The 23,332-nt window shown below is 32.9% G+C and overlaps 1 protein-coding gene across 2 annotated transcripts in view; it reads left to right on the forward strand.

Annotated features, from left to right (window-relative positions):
* LOC144446149 (calsenilin-like) overlaps positions 1-23,332 on the forward strand; it is a 156,866-nt gene that overhangs the window by 15,644 nt on the left and 117,890 nt on the right. Inside the window, exon 1 of one of the 2 annotated variants that reach the window (XM_078135873.1) lies at positions 13,984-14,118. The exons of the other annotated variant lie outside the window; for it this stretch is intronic. Within the exon in view, the coding sequence (XP_077991999.1) occupies positions 14,058-14,118 (61 nt within the window). The 5' untranslated portion in view covers positions 13,984-14,057. Of the gene's footprint in view, positions 1-13,983; positions 14,119-23,332 lie in introns of those variants that run through there. 2 annotated transcript variants of the gene reach the window in all.

The raw sequence follows: 23,332 nt of genomic DNA on the forward strand, positions 1-23,332 counted from the left end.
TCAATCAATCAATCAATCAATCAATCAATCAATCAATCAATCAATCAATCAATCAATCAATCAATCAATCAATCAATCAATCAACCAACCAACCAACCAACCAACCAACCAACCAACCAACCAACCAACCAACCAACCAACCAACCAACCAACCAACCAACCAACCAACCAACCAACCAACCAACCAACCAACCAACCAACCAACCAATCAATCAATCAATCAACCAATCAACCAACCAACCAACCACCAACCAACCAATCTATCTATCAATCTAAAAACTTTTCCACACTGGTCAGTTTATCAGTATGTTGAATACTGATGTTTTGGAAAGAATGTACATCTTATACTCAATTCAAAATTCAATTTATGAAAAGAAAAGCAAAAGAAAGGAAAAGAATTTAAGTAGTTTTAGACTGAAAGACCCAGTTGTTGGGCCACTTATGTAACCATTCACTACCCCAGTTGGTGGGCCACCTATGTAACCACTCACTACCCCATATGGAGCAATGTATTAACAGAAACATCAAAGACATATTTCAGGCTCGAAAAGTAGCTGTTCAAAAAGACAAGAAAGATGTCCTCAGTATCAGAATATCTAGAAATGATTTTTGAATGCAGACTCAGCTGTGTGAGTTGAAAAATTGATAACGGTTGTCATGGTAACGATAGTGTGTCAAATATAACATTTGTTAATATTTGATGATATCTGTACTATGACAGCACAGTGTGAATAGCATATTGAAAACTTCAATCAGCATGAGGTGAAAGTGGGATAGTATATTTTCAATCAGACAACCAACAATACGTTTACAGAAGTATTTTTAAAATTCCAATAATTTGACACTGCATGTCAATTAGACTTAGAGGTCCATTTTATCTAGAAATAATGTACTTATAAGCTGAAATTATGAATCATTTGGGATACTGATTTTTTTACATATTGATATTCTATTTGAATATTCATGATATCATGTACATTATTACACATGTAGTCATTTGATATTAGTGTCACATTTACATATTCTTAAAGTCATTTGTGTTCTGGTGTGCAAATAATTACTTCAAATGGGTAGAAAATAGACAATATATTCATTTTAACACCACAAGTAGCAAATGTATGATTATTGATTTCTTTTGATATTTTGTAGTGCAGGAAAGTTTCTCTGGAAAATACAATGAGGATATGTTTTCCTTCATGTCATACATAGAAAATCAATGATCAACCCATTTATGTTGTTTATAAGTACCATAAAACGTGACAGTGTGGATTTCAGGCTGTATAGAATGGCTGGTTGCCTGCAACCGTATGATTGTCGATTGCTACACTATTTGTACATTATGTTACTGTTAGTATCGGGGTGAAAACAACTGCATGGATTCGTTGAAATAGATTGTTGAATCTTATACCTCCACCAGTCTGCTACTGAACTGTCTATTAGACATTAAAAGGAATCATAATCACAGGTTTATGAGTTCATATAACTGAAAGCTTTCCAATATATACCTCACATCATTATGTTATCATCAGTATTTGTTTTTCAAAACTTAATAAAAAAAGATTGAATTTCTGCAGAATGTAGCATTATTTCAATAACATTTACTGATGTAATAGTCAACAGTCTGGGAATTATGTTCTTCTATATTTCTTTATATATTTTTTTGCAATATATAAGATAATGAAAGACATAAAAGATGCCACAGGGAAAGTATCAAGCCTACCTTTTTGTTGTTTATTAGGATTTCTCAAGATAGGCAGACGCATAACCTGCAAGCAATTAAATTTTATGAAATAACCATCATGCAAGCACTATCTGTTACACAACCATATCACTTTACTCTGGGGTGTTACATTTTACCACTTCAGCATTTTAATTTGATAAATTTGGTTTTCATTTTCAACTGAAAGGTACATTTGGCAAACACATGAATCATTAAATGTAATGACTTCCTCCATCCTTTAGATTCTTAGCTGAGATATTTTGTCCTAACTATTCTTTCTTGTACTTTAAATCTTAACATTTTTTGCCACATTTGTAAGTCAGAAAGCTGAGAAGAATTGAGATAGTCCATTTGTAGAAGTCAAAAGGTTGAAAACAAAATACAAATTTATTTTTTCCCCATTTGTAAGTCAGAAAGCTGAAAAGAATTGGGATAGTCCATTTGTAGAAGTCAAAAGGTTGAAAACAAAATACATTTGTAAGTCAGAACATTGAAAGAAGATGCTAAATACTCCGTGAAGAAAGCAAAGCTATACAAAAGAAAAAAGCACTTTCAGTAACAGATTTTTTCTTCAAAATTGTATAATTGTAAATTGAGTTCAAACAAAACTTACTACTTTATCTTTTTGTATTGGTGACTAAATAATTAAGGGGTCACTAATTTCACTTTTTTAAAAAGTGATTTTGGACAGCTGTATTTGAAGTATCCACTTTCCCTGATTGACATGTCAAGTGGAATTTGTGTTTATGTACAAATGTATACTCCCAGGGAGTTGAGGTTATGTGTGGTCATTGTGCCGATATAGGTCTGTACTGGGGTAACAATTGTACTAGTCTTAGATAAATATGCTGCTGTATTTATCCTAGAGGACGTACACCCTTCTACAAGTAGTGACTGGACTGGATGATAGCAAAAGTAAGTTGTGTTCAGAATTTTGACCCAATTATCGTTCACCAGACAACAACAATCAACAGCTTGTGAATGTATAACAACCATGAAGTGTTATTGAAGCTGCAGTGTTCAGTTGTAACCCCTGACAATTCAAATCAGATAAAACATCTTTACATGTTTTGATTATTTTAGAATTTGGGAACCTCAGTAAAAATGATTGGGGAACTGAGGTAGCTATTTTATCTGCACTGTCAAGAACAACAACATTGGTAGGTAAACTGGTAAAAGATAACTCAGAAACTCAGGTAGATTTCACCTAGTTTAACCACCCTTTACATAAAACACTGGCAGGGAACCCTGGGAAAATGACTGGAGATTTTACCCACTATCAAACACTGATACTGAAGGACTCAAGCAGTTTTATTTACTTCACCCATAAAGCACTTGTAAGGGTTATGACTGGTAAACTCAAGTAGATTTACCTTCTTACTGCCTTTAACAGAAACAGTGCACTGTAGGGAACCTCAATAAATGACTGGCAAACACTAAAGGTGTTTGAACCCCTAGACATGAGAGAAAGGAGATTTCATATTAACGAATGACAGTAATGTTTTGAACTAAATGGTATTAAAGTCATGAGTAGATGTTATTGACTTCAGTACAAATCCTGATAATCTACTACATTATTGAATGGCTGCTATAGATATTTCTGGCGCAGTTAAATTTTTACCATAACTGGTGACAGGATAAGTAATGAGCCCTCTTGTGACTTCTGACTGCCCCTGGAGTTAGGATAGAGGGCACTCTAATCTGTCTGCTGTCGTATTGCTGTTTCTATTTTAACACTATTGGTCTGGGTATTGCTGTATGGTTCTATTTCAATACAATTGGTCTGAGGTTTTTTAACACCAAGTCTGTATTTCATGGTTTTATCATATGGTACCAATTGTTGTAATAGTGCTGTGGTTTTCTTGATGGTGTTTTTACATCCAGTCTGTCTTCTGTAGTTTGCATCATGGTGTTTTTACATCTAATCTGTCATCTGTGGTTTTCTTGCATGGTGCAAAAACACAAAATCTGTCAGCTGTGGTTTTCTTGTGTGATGTTTGTTACACCAAATCTATTTGCTGTGGTTTTCCTGTCTGGCAGTTGTCAGTATCACACCAAGACTGTATATTGACTGGGTTCCTATCAGAATATAAATGATCATAAATTATGTACCTTTTATTAATTTTTAATGTGTGTTTTTTGTTGAGATGTGTATATCTAAATTTGTAAACACTACATATGCCTGTGTATGGGATAAATTATAGATTGTGTTAGTTTGAAACATGAACATATCGTATACTCATAGCTGAATCTGCATGGAGAATACTTGGAGTACAGACAAAAAATTAATTAAGAAGTACAAGAAAAGTTTAAGAGTGACCTTGCAGGACTTGGAAATAATCTAATTATAGTAAAGTGTTGGCAGTTAGACTGGACAATTTATGCTTAAGTAATTTGCTTCAGAGTCAAGTCAATTAATTATTAGACTGTAAATAATTAATGTTGAGATCCATGCAGAATTAAGTTTTCATAGTGTATGATAAATAGTTTGAAGCTGTATTTCATATGCTAGTCTTGGTTACCCAGACTCTTTCCTCTCAGGTCTCTTCTAAAAGACCACCACAAGCGAGAGTCTTGGGAAACCATGCATATTCCAACTACTCCATGTCAGAAGTCACACAGTACATTTCTTCCAATAAGTTATAAAAAATGGGCTTACAAGGCCTGTTTGTTGTTTGATGTATCACAATCGTTTAGCCTGCAATGTTGGATGTGAAGTATTACCCCAGCATGCACTGCTCTAGAAGCTTCTTCCTGCGAGGAGGAGTTGGAATTTCATTTCTCCAGACTCTCGCTTGGGGTGGTCTTTTAGGCTGAGCCCCCAGTGGCGAGAGTTTGGTTAAATGAGACTATTCATGAATGAATATGTATTTGTAAGTGTATTATCGGAATGGTGATGACTGAAGAATTGATAGTATATGTCAATGTAGTCTGATCACTTTGGGCCTGAATGTCAAGTACTACACATTAACCGGGGGCGGTGAGGGGGGGGGGGGGCTGGGGGGGGGGATGGGTAGGTGAAGCCCTACAAGTACAATGTGGGAAGGATGATCATATAGTCCTGTCCCCACCTGAATCAATTTCAATCTGATTCAAATTGAATTGATTCAGTTAAATCAGTTCAAAATCATTTCTTGTCCCCACGAGAAAAGTGAGCAATAGCTTTCAATTCATCAGTTTTGCTATTGTATCTGTTCTCAACCAATTAACGTGGAATTGGTGCGAAACCAACCCCTAAGGTGGTAATTCAAATTAATTCATTTAAATCAGTTCAAGCTGGTTTAGTGCATGTGGGGACAAGAGAAACTACTTCGATTTGGTATGGATCGAGTGGTTATCAGAATAAAGTCCAAGAAGTATACTGTGGAGTGGTGATGACTGAAGTCCTACAAGTGTACTGTATGGTAGTGTGGCTGCATGAATCCCTGCAAGTGTATTGTATGGAGTATGTGGTGATAATTGGTCCTACAAGTGTACTGGTGCGGGATGGCATGGTGACGACTGAAGCCCTGCAAGTGTATACCTTATAGAGTGGTGATGACTAAAGCCATACAAGTGTAACATATGGAGTGGTGATGACTGAAACCATACAAGTGTACTGTTATCTAGTGGTGAATCTTTACCAACTTTGCCTCATTAATTGTCTGGCATGACATTACCTCTTAACCAACATTGCTACACTTTCTTTGCACTGACAGTGTTAAATATTAATGTACAACTTGACAACACTTGAACTTTAAGGTAAACTAAATATTGGGACGTTTATTTGGATATTTTTTAGACAGTCAGTTGACTAATGTAACAATTGTAGGTCAGTTCTTGTTGTGCCAGACGATAACATGTGAACTTGTTAAAATAACATGTTTTGTCAAGCCACTCTGATTTAGCAATGGTCTCTTGGATATTTGTCTGCTGAGTCTGGCAATGAAATCTAACAACGTTGGTATGATTTTTGTCCAGTCAGACGATGTTGAGGTGTCATGGGAGTTTTGTTGTAGTCAGAATTAGCACAATGGTAATCTTAGCTGTAAAGTTAGAAATCAGCCACTGTTTAATAGACTAATGGAGTGCATGAAAGAAAGGATATTACAGTTATTATGAAATGTAGCCCTCACCATTTGTATTGCATATACTACCTACTGACAAAATGTTCACACATTCTAATCTGTGTAGAATTTCATGTAGCAAGAGAGACAGTTGAACGTGTGAACGGCAAAAGAAAACGATCCTCTTAGCAATTAGGTCTTTCTTAAGATAACTATTATACCTTGAATATAAAGGAATAATCAATAAACTCTGATATACTTACAGATAACATGTTAACAGCCTCTGGAACACTATGCCTTATATTATCTCGTAAGCTCAGGAAGCAAACTTTGTTCCTTTAGAACAAATCTCACCTTCTCCTAAAACAAAAGTTCAAAAGTCTAACTTTATCTATGATGCATAATAAAATGGAAAGTTAATATATTAAATCTCTTTGGATGTCACATTATGTCACCACAGGCAGGTACTACACAAATTTGAAACTAATGTTTTAATCGGCCAAGTATTGAATCCTGGGTATAGATATCAGTGGAGCCATGAAGATTACATGGGATTATATTCTTCTCCTCGACCAACTGTATCCCAGGCAACAGTTTTTCATACCAAAATTTTAGTTCTAATTCATAATGGTCCTTTAGGTTTATACAGGTATAAGGCAAAAAAAAAGAAGACAATTGTTTCTAGTCAGGAGTTTGTTTAAAGTGGTGTGATGTGCAATTCTTTTTTTAAATTCTCAACAAACCTGTCACTCAGTCTACTATTTATGACAGTTACTGTTCTTTTTATGTAGTACTTTAGAGCAATTGTGTATGTGGGGCAGATGTCATTTGCTTGTTCATGACTGGCTCTGCAGTTGTCTTCACCGAAGTAGGGAAGGTTATTTTTGTGTTTCCCCACAGATCTGCAGACTGCACCAGCTGGACAAACACACACAAAAAAAAGACAAGCGTGGAGGTATTTAAGTGATGCACATACTGACCAGAAACAATTCTTTTTTTCTTTTCTTTTTTGCCTAATAAACACTTTTCAACTGAGAGATATCGTTGACCAACCTAAGGATAATTGACCTACATCCCCAGTGTTCTGCTGTAAAAACAACAAATGTTGCATGCAGCCAGGATTCAATCCCACAAATGTCACATGTCATGTGACTTGAAGCATTGAAATCCCTCTAATCCAACCCAAGGCACTCACCTAGTACTTATGGATTCCTAATGACTATAGTGGCATGTATAAACTTGTTTCTCAAAGTTCAGATCCTAATATAGCTAACTTGTATAATGTTGTTTCTCAAAGTTCTGATCGTAATATAGCTAACTTGTATAAGGTTGTTTCTCCAAGTTCAGATCCTAATATAGCTAACTTGTAAAGGTTGTTTCTGAAAGTTCAGATCCATATAGCTAACTTGTAAAGGTTGTTTCTCAAAGTTCAGATCCTAATATAGCTAACTTGTATAATGTTGTTTCTCAAAGTTCAGATCCTAATATAGCTAACTTGTATAATGTTGTTTCTCAAAGTTCAGATCCTATTATAGCTAACTTGTAAAGGTTGTTTCTCAAAGTTCAGATCCTAATATAGCTAACTTGTATAATGTTGTTTCTCAAAGTTCAGATCCTATTATAGCTAACTTGTAAAGGTTGTTTCTCAAAGTTCAGATCCTAATATAGCTAACTTGTATAATGTTGTTTCTCAAAGTTCAGATCCTAATATAGCTAACTTGTATAAGGTTGTTTCTCAAAGTTCAGATCCTATTATAGCTAACTTGTAAAGGTTGTTTCTCAAAGTTCAGATCCTAATATAGCTAACTTGTATAATGTTGTTTCTCAAAGTTCAGATTCTATTATAGCTAACTTGTATAAACTTGTTTCTCAAAGTTCAGATCCTAATATAGCTAACTTGTATAATGTTGTTTCTCAAAGTTCAGATCCTAATATAGCTAACTTGTATAATGTTGTTTTCCCAAAGTTCAGATCCTAATATAGCTAACTTGTATAATGTTGTTTCTCAAAGTTCAGATCCTATTATAGCTAACTTGTATAATGTTGTTTTCCCAAAGTTCAGATCCTAATATAGCTAACTTGTATAAGGTTGTTTCTCAAAGTTCAGATCCTAATATAGCTAACTTGTATAATGTTGTTTCTCAAAGTTCAGATCCTATTATAGCTAACTTGTAAAGGTTGTTTCTCAAAGTTCAGATCCTAATATAGCTAACTTGTATAATGTTGTTTCTCAAAGTTCAGATCCTATTATAGCTAACTTGTAAAGGTTGTTTCTCAAAGTTCAGATCCTAATATAGCTAACTTGTATAATGTTGTTTCTCAAAGTTCAGATCCTAATATAGCTAACTTGTATAAGGTTGTTTTCTCAAAGTTCAGATCCTAATATAGCTAACTTGTATAATTTTGTTTTCTCAAAGTTCAGATCCTAATATAGCTAACTTGTATAAGGTTGTTTCTCAAAGTTCAGATCCTAATATAACTAACTTGTAAAGGTTGTTTCTCAAAGTTCAGATCCATATAGCTAACTTGTATAATGTTGTTTCTCAAAGTTCAGATCCTATTATAGCTAACTTGTAAAGGTTGTTTCTCAAAGTTCAGATCCTAATATAGCTAACTTGTATAATGTTGTTTCTCAAAGTTCAGATTCTATTATAGCTAACTTGTATAAACTTGTTTCTCAAAGTTCAGATCCTAATATAGCTAACTTGTATAATGTTGTTTCTCAAAGTTCAGATCCTAATATAGCTAACTTGTATAATGTTGTTTTCCCAAAGTTCAGATCCTAATATAGCTAACTTGTATAATGTTGTTTCTCAAAGTTCAGATCCTATTATAGCTAACTTGTATAATGTTGTTTTTCCAAAGTTCAGATCCTAATATAGCTAACTTGTATAAGGTTGTTTCTCAAAGTTCAGATCCTATTATAGCTAACTTGTATAATGTTGTTTTTCCAAAGTTCAGATCCTAATATAGCTAACTTGTATAAGGTTGTTTCTCAAAGTTCAGATCCTAATATAACTAACTTGTATAATGTTGTTTCTGAAAGTTCAGATCCTAATATAGCTAACTTGTATAAGGTTGTTTCTCAAAGTTCAGATCCTAATATAACTAACATGTATAAGGTTGTTTTCTCAAAGTTCAGATCCTAATATAGCTAACTTGTATAAGGTTGTTTCTCAAAGTTCAGATCCTAATATAGCTAACTTGTAAAGGTTGTTTCTGAAAGTTCAGATCCATATAGCTAACTTGTATAAGCTTGTTTCTCAAAGTTCAGATCCTAATATAGCTAACTTGTATAATGTTGTTTCTCAAAGTTCAGATCCTAATATAACTAACATGTATAAGGTTGTTTTCTCAAAGTTCAGATCCTAATATAGCTAACTTGTATAAGGTTGTTTCTCAAAGTTCAGATCCTATTATAGCTAACTTGTAAAGGTTGTTTCTGAAAGTTCAGATCCATATAGCTAACTTGTATAATGTTGTTTCTCAAAGTTCAGATCCTATTATAGCTAACTTGTAAAGGTTGTTTCTCAAAGTTCAGATCCTAATATAGCTAACTTGTATAATGTTGTTTCTCAAAGTTCAGATCCTAATATAACTAACTTGCAAAGGTAACGTTTTCTCAAAGTTCAGATCCTAATATAGCTAACTTGTATAATGTTGTTTCTCAAAGTTCAGATCCTAATATAGCTAACTTGTATAATGTTGTTTCTCAAAGTTCAGATCCTATTATAGCTAACTTGTAAAGGTTGTTTCTGAAAGTTCAGATCCATATAGCTAACTTGTATAATGTTGTTTCTCAAAGTTCAGATCCTAATATAGCTAACTTGTATAATGTTGTTTCTCAAAGTTCAGATCCTAATATAGCTAACTTGTATAATGTTGTTTCTCAAAGTTCAGATCCTAATATAGCTAACTTGTAAAGGTTGTTTCTCAAAGTTCAGATCCTAATATAGCTAACTTGTATAATGTTGTTTCTCAAAGTTCAGATCCTAATATAGCTAACTTGTATAATGTTGTTTCTCAAAGTTCAGATCCTATAGCTAACTACTATTAGTCAACAACTGAGTTTATAATCTTAAATTTTGCGATAAGTTTTTGGTGCTAATACCAACTAGTATATATATAAACTAAAGTAATAATACTAATAGACAACAAAAAATAACAAAATAAGGTTAATACAAAAGTGTAAACTTGAGGTAAGATAAATGTAATACATAATATCTTTCAACTCTGTATAACGTCTTTCCTTTTGATACATGCTGAAATATGAGTCAAAACATTCAAAATTACCATTACTTTCCCTGATTTTTCTTTGATATTACTGGCGCTAGTATAATTATGTTATTCTCCAATATTTTTCTTCATTCAGCAGGAAAATTTGAGCAACCTAAGGGTTTTGTCACCATCTAGCAACTCATAGCAGTGAGTGACAAAGCCCCCTTAGGTCACTTGTATTTTCCATGGCTAAAGGAAGAAAAATATTGGGGAATAACAACATCTAAATATTACTTTCACCTGACATTAGTGAAATAGTCTCTGAATATGACCAAATTTGAAATTTGAAATATGTTACATTGTCATGTCATGATGAAGTAGCTAGGCTACGATGTACACTGTCAAATTTGCTGGATTATGGAATGTAGTGAGTTGAAAACATGCATTGAACAAAGCAAAACTATACATAATGTATGGAAATGAACCTTACAAAATTTAATTTATTTTTCTCTTAATTTTCACCAGAATGAGCTAGCTACCGATTGATTGACCTTTAGGTTAAATCATGTTGATTGACCTTTAGGTTAAATCATGTTGATTGACCTTTAGGTTAAATCATGTTCTAGTAATATTGGAAACTGCATACTATACACTTTCTCCAGCCACTACAAATAGTTCTTAGTTTTTTGTTCATATAATTTCCAACTTATCTTTTTGTACCTACTGGGGTATGTTGCTGAGTTGCCTATTGTAATAAAACCCTATGTCACATATTTATTTTTTGTTGGCAAAAACTTGAATGGTTTGGACAATTTATTGAATGCTGTAACAAATATGAATCGAGTGTACCTAGTAACGTCAATGGATATGAAAGTAGACACAGGCAAATTAAGCTAATTAGGAGATGAACGTTCCAATGAAAGATTTTTGAAGCGCAGCAGTCATTAGACGCACATGCTCTTGTTGGGGTCCCCATGTACACTACAAAAACCTTATAGTCTGATACAGAACTAGGACACACAAATAAATCTTTATTTTCTTGTAGAAATGTATACATTTTACTCAAGACTCCTCCCCCCTTGAGTAAACCCTGACAATATACATAATCCACATTAATTTTTGTTGTTGAAACTTGATGGATTGTACCCTATTTTGTTTGTATTTTAATTAAAAAAAACCATCTCCACCTGGGCATGCATAGTGGAAGATATATCCAAACTTTAATATTGACAAATTTAACAAAAACAGCATAAAATTAGAAGTACTATACAGGTAAAAGTGTGTTAGTTTGTTTTAGATTCAACTCATCTCTAATTTTCATTGCCAAAAATAGAATTTTACGACCTCTGAGGCACGTGATAGAAATACCGATCCTCCGATTTCTTGGTCAAAACCAATATGACTTCGGCTCCATGCACTACACATGCATTACAATAAGTTTGCACAGAATATAGTCGACCTTCTTGTTATGGTTTGAACCTCTAGTATAAGGTAAAACATTACTGCAAATACTGAGAATTGTTCCAACAGTCATCTCTCCAGGTTAGAACAAACCTATAGCGTGTTCATTTCTTGCTACAAGGAAGTCTGACAGGTAATCATATTTATCCCAGTCTTAAAAATTTGTGAGAATATATTTATATGATGTGACATCTGTTTGAAATGTATTCACAGTGATGCTGATGTAAATGAAGTAAGTGAGTAGGTGAATACATCATGGTCGATTAAATAATTCAAACCTGGATCATAGACTCACTCTGAGTAATTAAGTTGAAATATGAATTATTAATCCTTCCTTGATTCATTATCATAAAAAGTAGAAAGTGGTGCTGAAAACACGACAGGAGATGAATAAATAAGAAAGTAAGAATTTCCTAAAGATAATGAATGTTTTCTTATCACCCAGCTGAGTTATAAATGATGCAGTTTGAAAATCAAGTGCATCATTTAATTATTCATGGTAGAGATGAACATGTACATGTGCACTCATATTGAAAGGATGAATTGATCAATTTGTATGTCTGCCATGGAAGGTGAAGTGATGATACAATGTGTGCTCACAGCAAAACAGTAAATTGCTGATGCGTGGGTGTCATAATTTGTGCTTATAATAAACCATTGGTTGTGTTGTGAGTAAGTTTCATCATTTGTTGCCATGGTTACATAGATAAAAGTGCTGGCAGACTATTGAGATTGTTATTTTATTATCAGTTACTGGAATGGCGGAAGAATTTACTACAGTACTAAAGGGTTTCATATGCATAATTTTTGTTTTGAAATCAGGTGAAGTTTGTATTATTATGCATTGTACATTGGGTTAGTTTTGTAACCTTGATAAAATATTTAAAGATTTAAAGGCTTTGTTTAGTAGTCCGAGGTGTGCACAATGACGTTTTCAAATGATAATGCTAAAAATAAATAATATTGTTTTCGTTGTCATGTGTTTAATTGCATCCCCCCCCCCCCCCCCACCGGTAGACAGTGTCTATGGTTTACATGATAGAACAACAAATTTTCTTTTTTGCCAATGAAAGCACCAAAGGCAGGATAAATTGCAAACAATGCTAGTGCACACTGCAAGCAGCACAACAGTTAAGTGCGTTTATAAGTACATCATTTCTGAGGTCAAATATGTGCGATTTTGAATTGTTTCATTTTCAGTATGTACATGACTCTGTTTTTGAATCTTTCCATTTTTGCCTGTTTACAGACTCTGTTTTTGATTGGGCCTATTAGTCAAACTTTACCTTCATACAAATCTCAAGAAAAAAGTTGCAACAGGTTTATTACTTACATATTTTACGAAAGCAAACATACGACAGTATACATAATTTATGTTTTAGAACCCTGGTAAAATGACTTGGAACTCAGATTTTCGCTACCAGCAGACCTAAACAAAATATTTGAAATATGTTATTATGTTATTATTGGCATATTGTATGAAAGCAAACATGCAACAACCTCTCTCCTCTTATCAGTGCTTTCACTTTCCTTCCAAAATTTGTCATACAAACATAAATATTTATATTTTAATTTCTTTTAATTTTTCAGTACTTTGAAAGTATCTTTTAGACAGAAATTGGAAAGTAATCTTTACTGATCTTATAAAGTGTATATAAACATTGTCAAATCCAAAATGGTACCGTAAAGCACTGAACTGAAATAAATTTTACCATGATCATAGTTTTATGAAAGATTTTCTTGTTCCGTACTTTTTAAAGCAATTTCAGTTTTCTTTTGGATAGGAATCATAAAATAATAGCTATTTTTTTCTGTCATATTGAAAGTTTGATAAAAATGACATTATATGAAAATTACTAAAAATTAAAGATTCATGAATTTTTGTAGGTACATCTCTTGTAATGAAGAGATCAAATTGACTTTTTGATTACAAAGTCATCCATCCATTAGTCAACTATTGTCAATTGCCAACCAGTACAACAGATGTCACCAAACCAAAATTTAAATTCATGACTAATATAGCAACTTGGGTATAAAATGTAAAAAAAAAAAATTTTGTTTAACAATTCTACTACATCAAATTGGCAACTTGTATATGATGTTTTTATTTTTTTTTGATGACAGAAAACTTTCCTTTTCCTATATATTCTATAGTATTAAATCATTTATTAACTCAACAAGAGATGATGAAAATGTTGTAATGAAAGACGGAACGATTGAATTTCTGTCTACATGTTAGTTTCGTACCTCAGTCAGCATTTCATTATTTTCGGGCTCCAAATAGTAAATATAATTTACACTTTCTGTATAAGCTGCATAACATACATGTACTGTCTTGGTTGTACAAATTTTATTAGTATTCTGAACACATCTACAAATACTCCTCATATCAACAATACACAAACTGCGGGTTGAAAATTTGCACAACACGTCTGTCTACAGGTTTGGGGTAAACAAAAGTTATATTTACATTGGCTATATTATTATTCACCATTTATCAATACAGCAATTTATGTTTGTGTCACATTTTGTGTTTGCTAGCCATAGCTGTCAGTTGATTGCAAACTTCAGTCACAGTTATTTTTTTGACAAACAACCGTGAAAGCTTCACAATGGCGTTTGCTCTTATGGACATACGAAGAAGATTAAGTAGTGTTAGACCATTTGTGCTTGGTAAGTCATATTGTTAAACTTTCTCAACTACATGCAGTTAATAACATAGTGATCAAACCTTCTCAGTGCATGTATTTCACAATGTATGAGTTTGTTGACAATGATTGGTCTAGACAGTTTATTGTTTATACAAATATACTGATCAAACCTTCTCACAGCCTGAAAGATCCAGACATTCCTTAATGTCAGGGTACTTAGCAAGTTATTACATTAATGGATCATTAACAACCAGTCACCTTTCCCTCTCAATATCCCGCAAATTTATATATGTGTTGTCAAACAATTGAGTGGTATAGACTATATAGTTTTGTATGTTAACTATAGACTGTGAAAATCATTTAGTATTACCAACTAGAAACCTGTAATTTACCTCATTAGAAAACTTACAACTGTGTATATAGTTTATATGAATTTGTGTTAATTTTCAAAGAGCTAAAATTAAAATAGAAATAGTTTTTGCGTACAGCTACCGAGGTGTTCACCATCTAAGTTAGCCCGGGAGACTAGCATACTCAAAATTTAAGTGTTAGCTTTTTAAAGTTCTGGACACCATTATTTGTTTATGAATAAGTTATTAGCTGAAACATTTGACTTTAATACACTGGAACTGAACCAAGATTCATTGTGGTTAATATTTAGATCTCACCACTTTTCTGTTAAGTGTGTGTGTGTGTGTGTGTGTGTGTGTGTGTGTGTGTGTGCATGCGTTCGCACGCGTGCAAATTGTGTGTGGCACATGTATGTATATGATGTACTCCTGATGCTTGTGTGTAGGTAAAACAATTACATATATTTTTCATACCACTTAACATTCTCCACAGTGTTTGTGCTATGATTTTTAACCCTGGTATCAGCAGGGGGGAAAGCAGGTAAGATGAAATGATTTCCATACCCTGTACTGTAGTTTTGGTAGGCAACCCTAGGAGCCTGGATATCTGGGAATCTCAGATAGATTTTACTTATCTTAGCTGCATCTAGATGAGGTATACACCTGGTTAGTGCATCTATCTCAAGCACCAGTAGAATTGTCCACATTTCTAAACTAGTGAGATAATGTCATAAGAATAGAAATTGACCTGTAATATTGCAACAGTGACAGTTTGTGATCCCCTGGACTTTCTAGGATATTCAACTCAGGTATTTGATAGACTAGTGTACAATACATCATGTCAGTTCTGAACCATGCGTTTGTATAACACAGCTGTTTTTGAACAGAGTACTTTAAAGCTGGTAGGATGAATGACATGTACATATACACATCCCTACTATACATACATGTTTGTATAAACAACAGAAGATATATCATTCTAGGCTCTTGAATATAGATTTTGATACTTTTATTATGCATAGTGTTGTTTGTATATATGAAATATGAAGCTTTTAAGATTGCAAGCCTTTGATCTGTTTGGCTATAGTTTTGTGTCGGAATGTGTATTCCATATTAAATACCTTGAAGGACTGCAAAGTTATGAAGAATTAGATGTTGTTATCCAATATTTGTCTTTGTTCAACCAAGGAAAATTTGATTGACCTAAAGGTCAGTTTGTCACCATGAGTCGCTTGACCAGTAGTGAGATAACCCTCAGGTCACAAGTATTTTCCAGCTGTAATATTGGATAAAAATAATTATACCAGTGCCAGCATTATAAAAGAAAAACTAGAGGAATTAATGGTAATTTTTGAACATTTTGCCTCATATTTCAACCTGAGTGACATTAGACACATGGTGTCATGATGTAAAACAACCAGGGTATAAATTCCATATTTTTTTGTCCAACTTGGCTTGTGCATGGTATAATAAGCTGTTGAAGAATATGTTTTCACATCTAAGTGTATTAAGTTAAAATAGAACTTTCTGAAAACTCAAAACCTGGTTTTATTATCTCATCAGAAGAATGATAAGGATTAGGAATTACTATGTTCAGGATCATCATTTTTCTTTCACTTAGCCAGACAACTATTTTTCATAACAAAATCTTAATCTGGACTGGGACTTTAATTTGTATTGGTAAAGAAAGCAAAGGAAAAAGAAATCTACATACAGCCTGTATGTAGTTTATGATGTATACTTTCCAATCAGTGGATACATGTAATGGGCTACGCATTGCACAGAAATCTGTCCCCCCAAAAATGCATCAGTGCTCGTGAAGTGTATCTAAATTTAGCATCAAAGCTAAGAATCATGATGGTAGAAATCTAGTGTTGACAGTATGGCCATTTTATTTACATTAAGAATACTCCTCTTCAGTCACCATGTCAATCAATAATTCAAAAAAACCCTGCATTTTTCATCTCTTCAAATAATCCAGCTTTTTAATCCCACTAAGTCCAGTTCACTTTTTCAGAAAAGTCCAAATCCCCTAAATGCCAAAGTTAAACCATAAACAGATTTTGTCACCTTAATAAGTAATTCTGTCAGTCAGTCAGGTCAGTATAAAACATTTTAAAAAGTTCATATTTGAAACAGGTCCTGATTCAAAAGATAGTGACAACCTCTGATTATTTCAAAGACATGATTTCATTACACCTTTTTGACATGCAGTCACACCATTACATATTGGTAAACGATTTGAAAGGGGCACTTAACCAAGTTTATATGTTTTTTTTTTTAAACTTTTGCTGGTACCTGCATTATTCTACTACTATAAAGATAACATTACTTAATTGTTATTAACAGAATTTGAAGTCAAACCTGGCATTTAGAAATGATATAAACAATTTGATTTTTAAATGCTCATTTTGAAAAAAAATTCTTGTCACAATTACTAAAAGTGATGGAAACAAATGCATAATTGTCAATCCCTAAGCAGATTGCAGTAAAGGTTTATAGGAGTTATGTAATATAGAAATGTTAATATCCATTTTAAAAAAAATGTATAATCCAACTAAAGCCATTATACAGACAAATAGATTCAGAACGTTCAGATTTGATCCTCTGAAATTTTGTGTTGGGATTTAACTATAGGGCTTTTTTATGTTCATTTCCTGAAAGGGCAAAATGTTAATCCTAGTCCGGGCGGCTGAGCTTAACCTTAGCTTTTAAATCTTAAGGTTAGGTCATATCAACTCATGAGTCTGTCATGTATTAGAAGAAAATATTGTATTTCTTTGCTTTAAAAACACTGCAGAAATTGATTTCAAATCACACTGATACTGAGAGATATAAATTAAGTTGTGTATATTTAATTAATTCAATTTTACAGGTTATGTAGCCTGAAAGCCATCGTGGGTAGCAAGTAGTTAACCCATTGGTAGGACTCTAGTGATAACTGCAAAATATTCATAACATGCTTGTTAGGTACACGATGTTTACATGGATAGAAAATTTGTTTTCATATTTGATATGATTAATTGCAACTTTGGTAAATTATTCGTCTTTTAGTGTAAAAATAGTCAAAATAGAAGAATTATTTCCAAAGATGAGGAATTGATCATTCTGAAAAATGATTATATTTCAAAACAGGTTTTGCAGATAAAGGTTGTGTGACAGAAGGAGCTGTTAACTTTCTCTATACCATTTACAGGACACAATTAAAAAAATATGACAATGTTTGTTGTGATTGTGATTGTGATGGAAATATTTGCTAAATCTAATTGGTGAACTGGCTGGCTGTGTTCTTCCTTTTGCCATTCCTGTTGGCATGATTTTCATTTGATCATTGATGTCTACATGCAGGTTATAGTTACAAAGACAGAAACAGTGTTGTGCATATAACTGTGTATTCACTTGGAGACCTACTGGATCGCTGTTTTCATCTGAGATGCCTGTACTTAGTATTTATACAAATCTCTCCCTTGCTGCAGACTGCAGTGGCTGTTACAAAGCTGTCATTTAATTGCTAAGAAAACAGAAATTGTATCCAAGGTTGGGAACCCTTAGCAACTGATGGGGACAGTCAGGTATTAAAACCTTGCGTAGATTACAATATTGTAAATCCTAATGTTGTTTGGAAACCTTCAAGTTGATCAAGTGCCCTGGGAACTTGCTAGATTTTATCCTTCTTGCAAGCCAGAGGCTGATTGCATTGAAATGTGTCATCATAGTGGCATGTGCTGCAGAGGTTTTACAGTAGTGAATTTACGTACATGTACTTACCACGTACCCTACTTACCACGTACCCTACTTACCACGTACCCTATTTACCACATACCCTACTTACTATGTACCCTACTCAAAAACACTTGAAGTCAGGTTGAGGTTAGAGTGCATGTGATTTTATGGGGTTAGACACTTGAATGTAGTCTCAGTGTCTTAAAGGTTTTGTTGGGAAGATAAAGAAAAGTGTAATTAATAAATTCTGAGCCTGAGAAGATTTTGTTAGTGATAAAAACAGGCATGAGAATAGTGTACGTAATCCAATTATAAAATGTATGGCTAATGTGAAATACAAACATTGTCAACCTAACACTAACAATACATAGTTGATTAGGCTGACTTGCACAAGGATAGAATTCAGGCTAAATATAACATCAGTGCAGTTTCAATTTTACTTGTCATGTAAATATAATGTGCACTTGTGGCATGTAATGATAAAAACCTGTCAACATTGAATGTTTACCTTTAGTTATCACCATTTTCTTATACTAGTTATAGCATATGTCCGCCTTATCACCATTTGCTTATACTAGTTATAGCATATGTCTGCCTTATCACCATTTGATTATACTAGTTATAGAATATATCCGCCTTATCACCATTTGCTTATACTAGTTATAGCATATGTCCGCCTTATCACCATTTGCTTATACTAGTTATAGCATATGTCCGCCTTATCACCATTTGCTTATACTAGTTATAGCATATGTCCGCCTTATCACCATTTGCTTATACTAGTTATAGAATATATCCGCCTTATCACCATTTGCTTATACTAGTTATAGAATATGTCTGCCTTATCACCATTTTCTTATACTAGTTATAGCATATGTCCGCCTTATCACCATTTGCTTATACTAGTTATAGCATATGTCCGCCTTATCACCATTTGCTTATACTAGTTATAGAATATATCCGCCTTATCACCATTTGCTTATACTAGTTATAGAATATGTCTGCCTTATCACCATTTTCTTATACTAGTTATAGAATATGTCCGCCTTATCACCATTTGCTTATACTAGTTATAGAATATGTCCGCCTTATCACCATTTGCTTATACTAGTTATAGAATATGTCTGCCTTATCACCATTTTCTTATACTAGTTATAGAATATGTCTGCCTTATCACCATTTTCTTATACTAGTTATAGAATATGTCTGCCTTATCACCATTTTCTTATACTAGTTATAGAATATGTCCGCCTTATCACCATTTGCTTATACTAGTTATAGAATATGTCTGCCTTATCACCATTTTCTTATACTAGTTATAGAATATGTCCGCCTTATCACCATTTGCTTATACTAGTTATAGAATATGTCCGCCTTATCACCATTTGCTTATACTAGTTATAGAATATGTCTGCCTTATCACCATTTTCTTATACTAGTTATAGAATATGTCTGCCTTATCACCATTTTCTTATACTAGTTATAGAATATGTCTGCCTTATCACCATTTTCTTATACTAGTTATAGAATATGTCTGCCTTATCACCATTTTCTTATACTAGTTATAGAATATGTCTGCCTTATCACCATTTTCTTATACTAGTTATAGAATATGTCTGCCTTATCACCATTTTCTTATACTAGTTATAGAATATGTCTGCCTTATCACCATTTTCTTATACTAGTTATAGCATATGTCCGCCTTATCACCATTTGCTTATACTAGTTATAGAATATATCCGCCTTATCACCATTTGATTATAGAATGTGTCCACCTTATCACCACTTGATTATAGAATGTGTCCACCCGGTTATCACCACTTGATTATGGAATATATCCACCTTATCACCACTTGATTATGGAATATATCCACCTTATCACCACTTGATTATGAAATATATCCTCCTTATCACCATTTGATTATCGAATATATCCACCTTATCACCACTTGATTATCGAATATATCCACCTTATCACCACTTGATTATGGAATATATCCACCTTATCACCACTTGATTATCGAATATATCCACCTTATCACCACTTGATTATAGGAATATATCCACCTTATCACCATTTGACAGGTTTTATCAAGTTAATTGCAATCATTTCTACAAATGTAATCACCAATCTACTTCTGTGATCACATGGCTTATTTGCCTGTTCATGATCCTACCGGTATCTACAAAACAAGCTGTATCCATCACACATTTTAGAAATTTTACCATTTATCTGTTTAGATTTAAATAACAAAATTGTAATGTACATCTAAGCAGATCAACTCAATTTGTACTCTGTTCTGTTCTTTCCAATCTTTATTTTTCAATTTTATTTTCCTCTTTTAATGAGTGCACATGGAAAGCCAATTTCCAATGCATTTTATGTAAATGACAATAAAATTATTATTACTATTATAGGACTGGATGATATTGTTATAGAGTGCAGGATGTAAATGGTCTATTGCATTATTGTGTGAATTTCACACAACACTATTCTGTAATGTAAGAAGGCTGCTGTGATGTCAAACTCGTCAGAAATTTCATCCATTTTTGTGCTCAATTACAGGAAAAAAAAATACCAGGTCACTGTCGCACAGCATTACAGTAATTGTATTACATTACTAATAGTTTCCTTTACAAAAAATTTGATCATAATTTAGCGACAAGAAAATGACAAATTACAACTAGTCGTTTCTCATATGAGTCACAAAGTCTCATGGGAATGGTATGTACTGTCCTTTCTAATTTGAGTGTAGGTACTGTCCTTTCTAATTTGAGTAGTTTATTGGCCTAATGGTGACAAAATTGATGGATCACTGCTAGGAAATCCTTTCCCAGTCACAGTAAAGGTGACAGATACTGATAGGTTACAATGTAATGATGGATAAATACTAATTTGGGTATACTTGTTCTAATTATCAAGTCACTCAATCACTAATCACCACAAGGCCAGGTGGTTTGACTTTACTATTCAGTCACTGTTGTCAGAATTTGGAACTAGTCTTGGCTTTTATTTACACCAACAGTTAGTAAGCTGAATTTGGCTCTTTTGAATGTATTTGAAGTCAGATGCCGTATTTTCGGCTAAATTCAGTTTATAAAATACAATTAGACATTATAGTACTTTATACTCCCTACAGTTTAATGATAACATTGGAACAAGATATTAAACATTATACAGACAGATCAAATTCTAGTAAACTCTGCATCATGTCTTCTATACTATCAATACTATATACTATAATGAATTCTGCAAAAAACTTGGACTTTGTGATTAACACTTGGACCATGAACTCACACACTTTGTTACTAAATGTATATTTTGGTGATTGATTATTTTTTTGGAGAATTTGACATTGATCAGGTCATATAGGCTGTTAGCCTTTTCTAGCTGTAATTTGATATGATATGATATGATATGATATATGATATGATATGATATATGATATGATATGATATATGATATGATATGATATATGATATAATATATTATATATGATATGATATGATATGATATATGATATGATATATGATATGATATAATATGATATGATATGATATGATATGATATATGATATGATATGGTATGATATGACTGCACAGATTTCATGGTTATAAATTAGGTATAAGAGTGTTGGGAATTTGGTTTGATTTGACTTTCTTTTTCTTGTCACTGATAACATAGCTCTTTAATATTTTAATTTAAACATTATTTGTAATTTCTCGGAAGTACATTCAAAATTTTGCCAGCGTCATCAGGAGTGTACTACATGGGCTATTGTAATATGTCTTTGAAGTACACGCTGACAATGCTGAGGAGACATTGGCAAAAATATGCGATTTGCTGCCAAGAAATATTTTGAATGGTGAGTGCAAATCTCATTACTAAGTATGGACCCAGAGTCCATGAACATTCATTCTCACATTATTTGTAATATTATTATACAAAATTACAAAGCAAAGTCTATATGTCATTTTCTGTTGTTTACTGTATATCCATTGTATTGTGAAGGACGTACCTAATAGTAAACATGTTGTGAAATTGAATAGATTTTACTTTCTTCTCATAGTGTAACCCTAATTTAATTAAAAATACCATTTATAATATACTATTGCCAAATTATGAAGCAAAATCTATGTGTCGGTTGGTTATGTATCAACATAACAGTTTCATAAATTATATCATTTTGAGAAAAATGATGAATATAAGGATAGATAAGCCTTGTGGGTGTAAGACGATAACCTTTATGTTAGACGGTTTAGTCTAGGCTATTCATAATTGATGAAATATATATTTTAAAATTGAATGTTTAGAGCTAGCAGTAATATAGTTAAAGTATTGTTGATTGCTGGTATCATGAGTTTATATCTATTTTTACATTTTCTCATTGTAACACGTACAATACATGTTTGTACCTAAAAAATAATGGTAAAAAAATTAGCATGTGTGTACATGCTCTAGATGTTTTCATTTCATAATACTTATTAATAAACGTCTAAATGCCTCAGAAATGATAGTTGAAGTCAGAAGGAAACTGTGATCCATTGGCTTCATGAGAGGTACCAAATTTCAGCGATAAATGATCATTTTTGTCCAGATACGAAATTATGGTGTCACTGATCTAATAATCTGTGACATTATAATATTACTGATCTGGTTACAAAGGGGGTCAGTTTTCAAAATTGTTTTGTAGAATCAAAGAAAATTTGTGTCAGGCAGGTTATGAGAAATACAAAACTAAAAAGGGTTGCCCTAATATTGTCATGAGTATAAAATGTTCAGCCCTATGACCATTGACCTATGCTGTTGTTTAGCAGTGAGAAAGACTGTGATAAATACTTAATAGCCAATGATGCCTACATTAACAAAGACCTTGAACAGATGTATGTCATTTTATGAATGCAATGATTATAATAAAACTCATATTAACAAAAATAAACTATTATGATAGCAGCAAATGTAAAGTTATTGTATCTGATGATAATAAGTACATCATTAGAATGAACACCAAGTGTTTGAAGTATTATGTACATTTTATGATGTTATGAATGTAGAGATTAATAATATGAATATTTTATTGCAATAGGTGACGTACCTCATAATATTAGTTGTTCAGTATAGTCTTCCCGGTCAGTCAGGGAAATTGTTCTGAGGGACTGTCT

Source organism: Glandiceps talaboti, chromosome 15 (genome assembly GCF_964340395.1).
Source record: "Glandiceps talaboti chromosome 15, keGlaTala1.1, whole genome shotgun sequence".
Taxonomy (NCBI): Eukaryota; Metazoa; Hemichordata; class Enteropneusta; family Spengelidae; genus Glandiceps; species Glandiceps talaboti.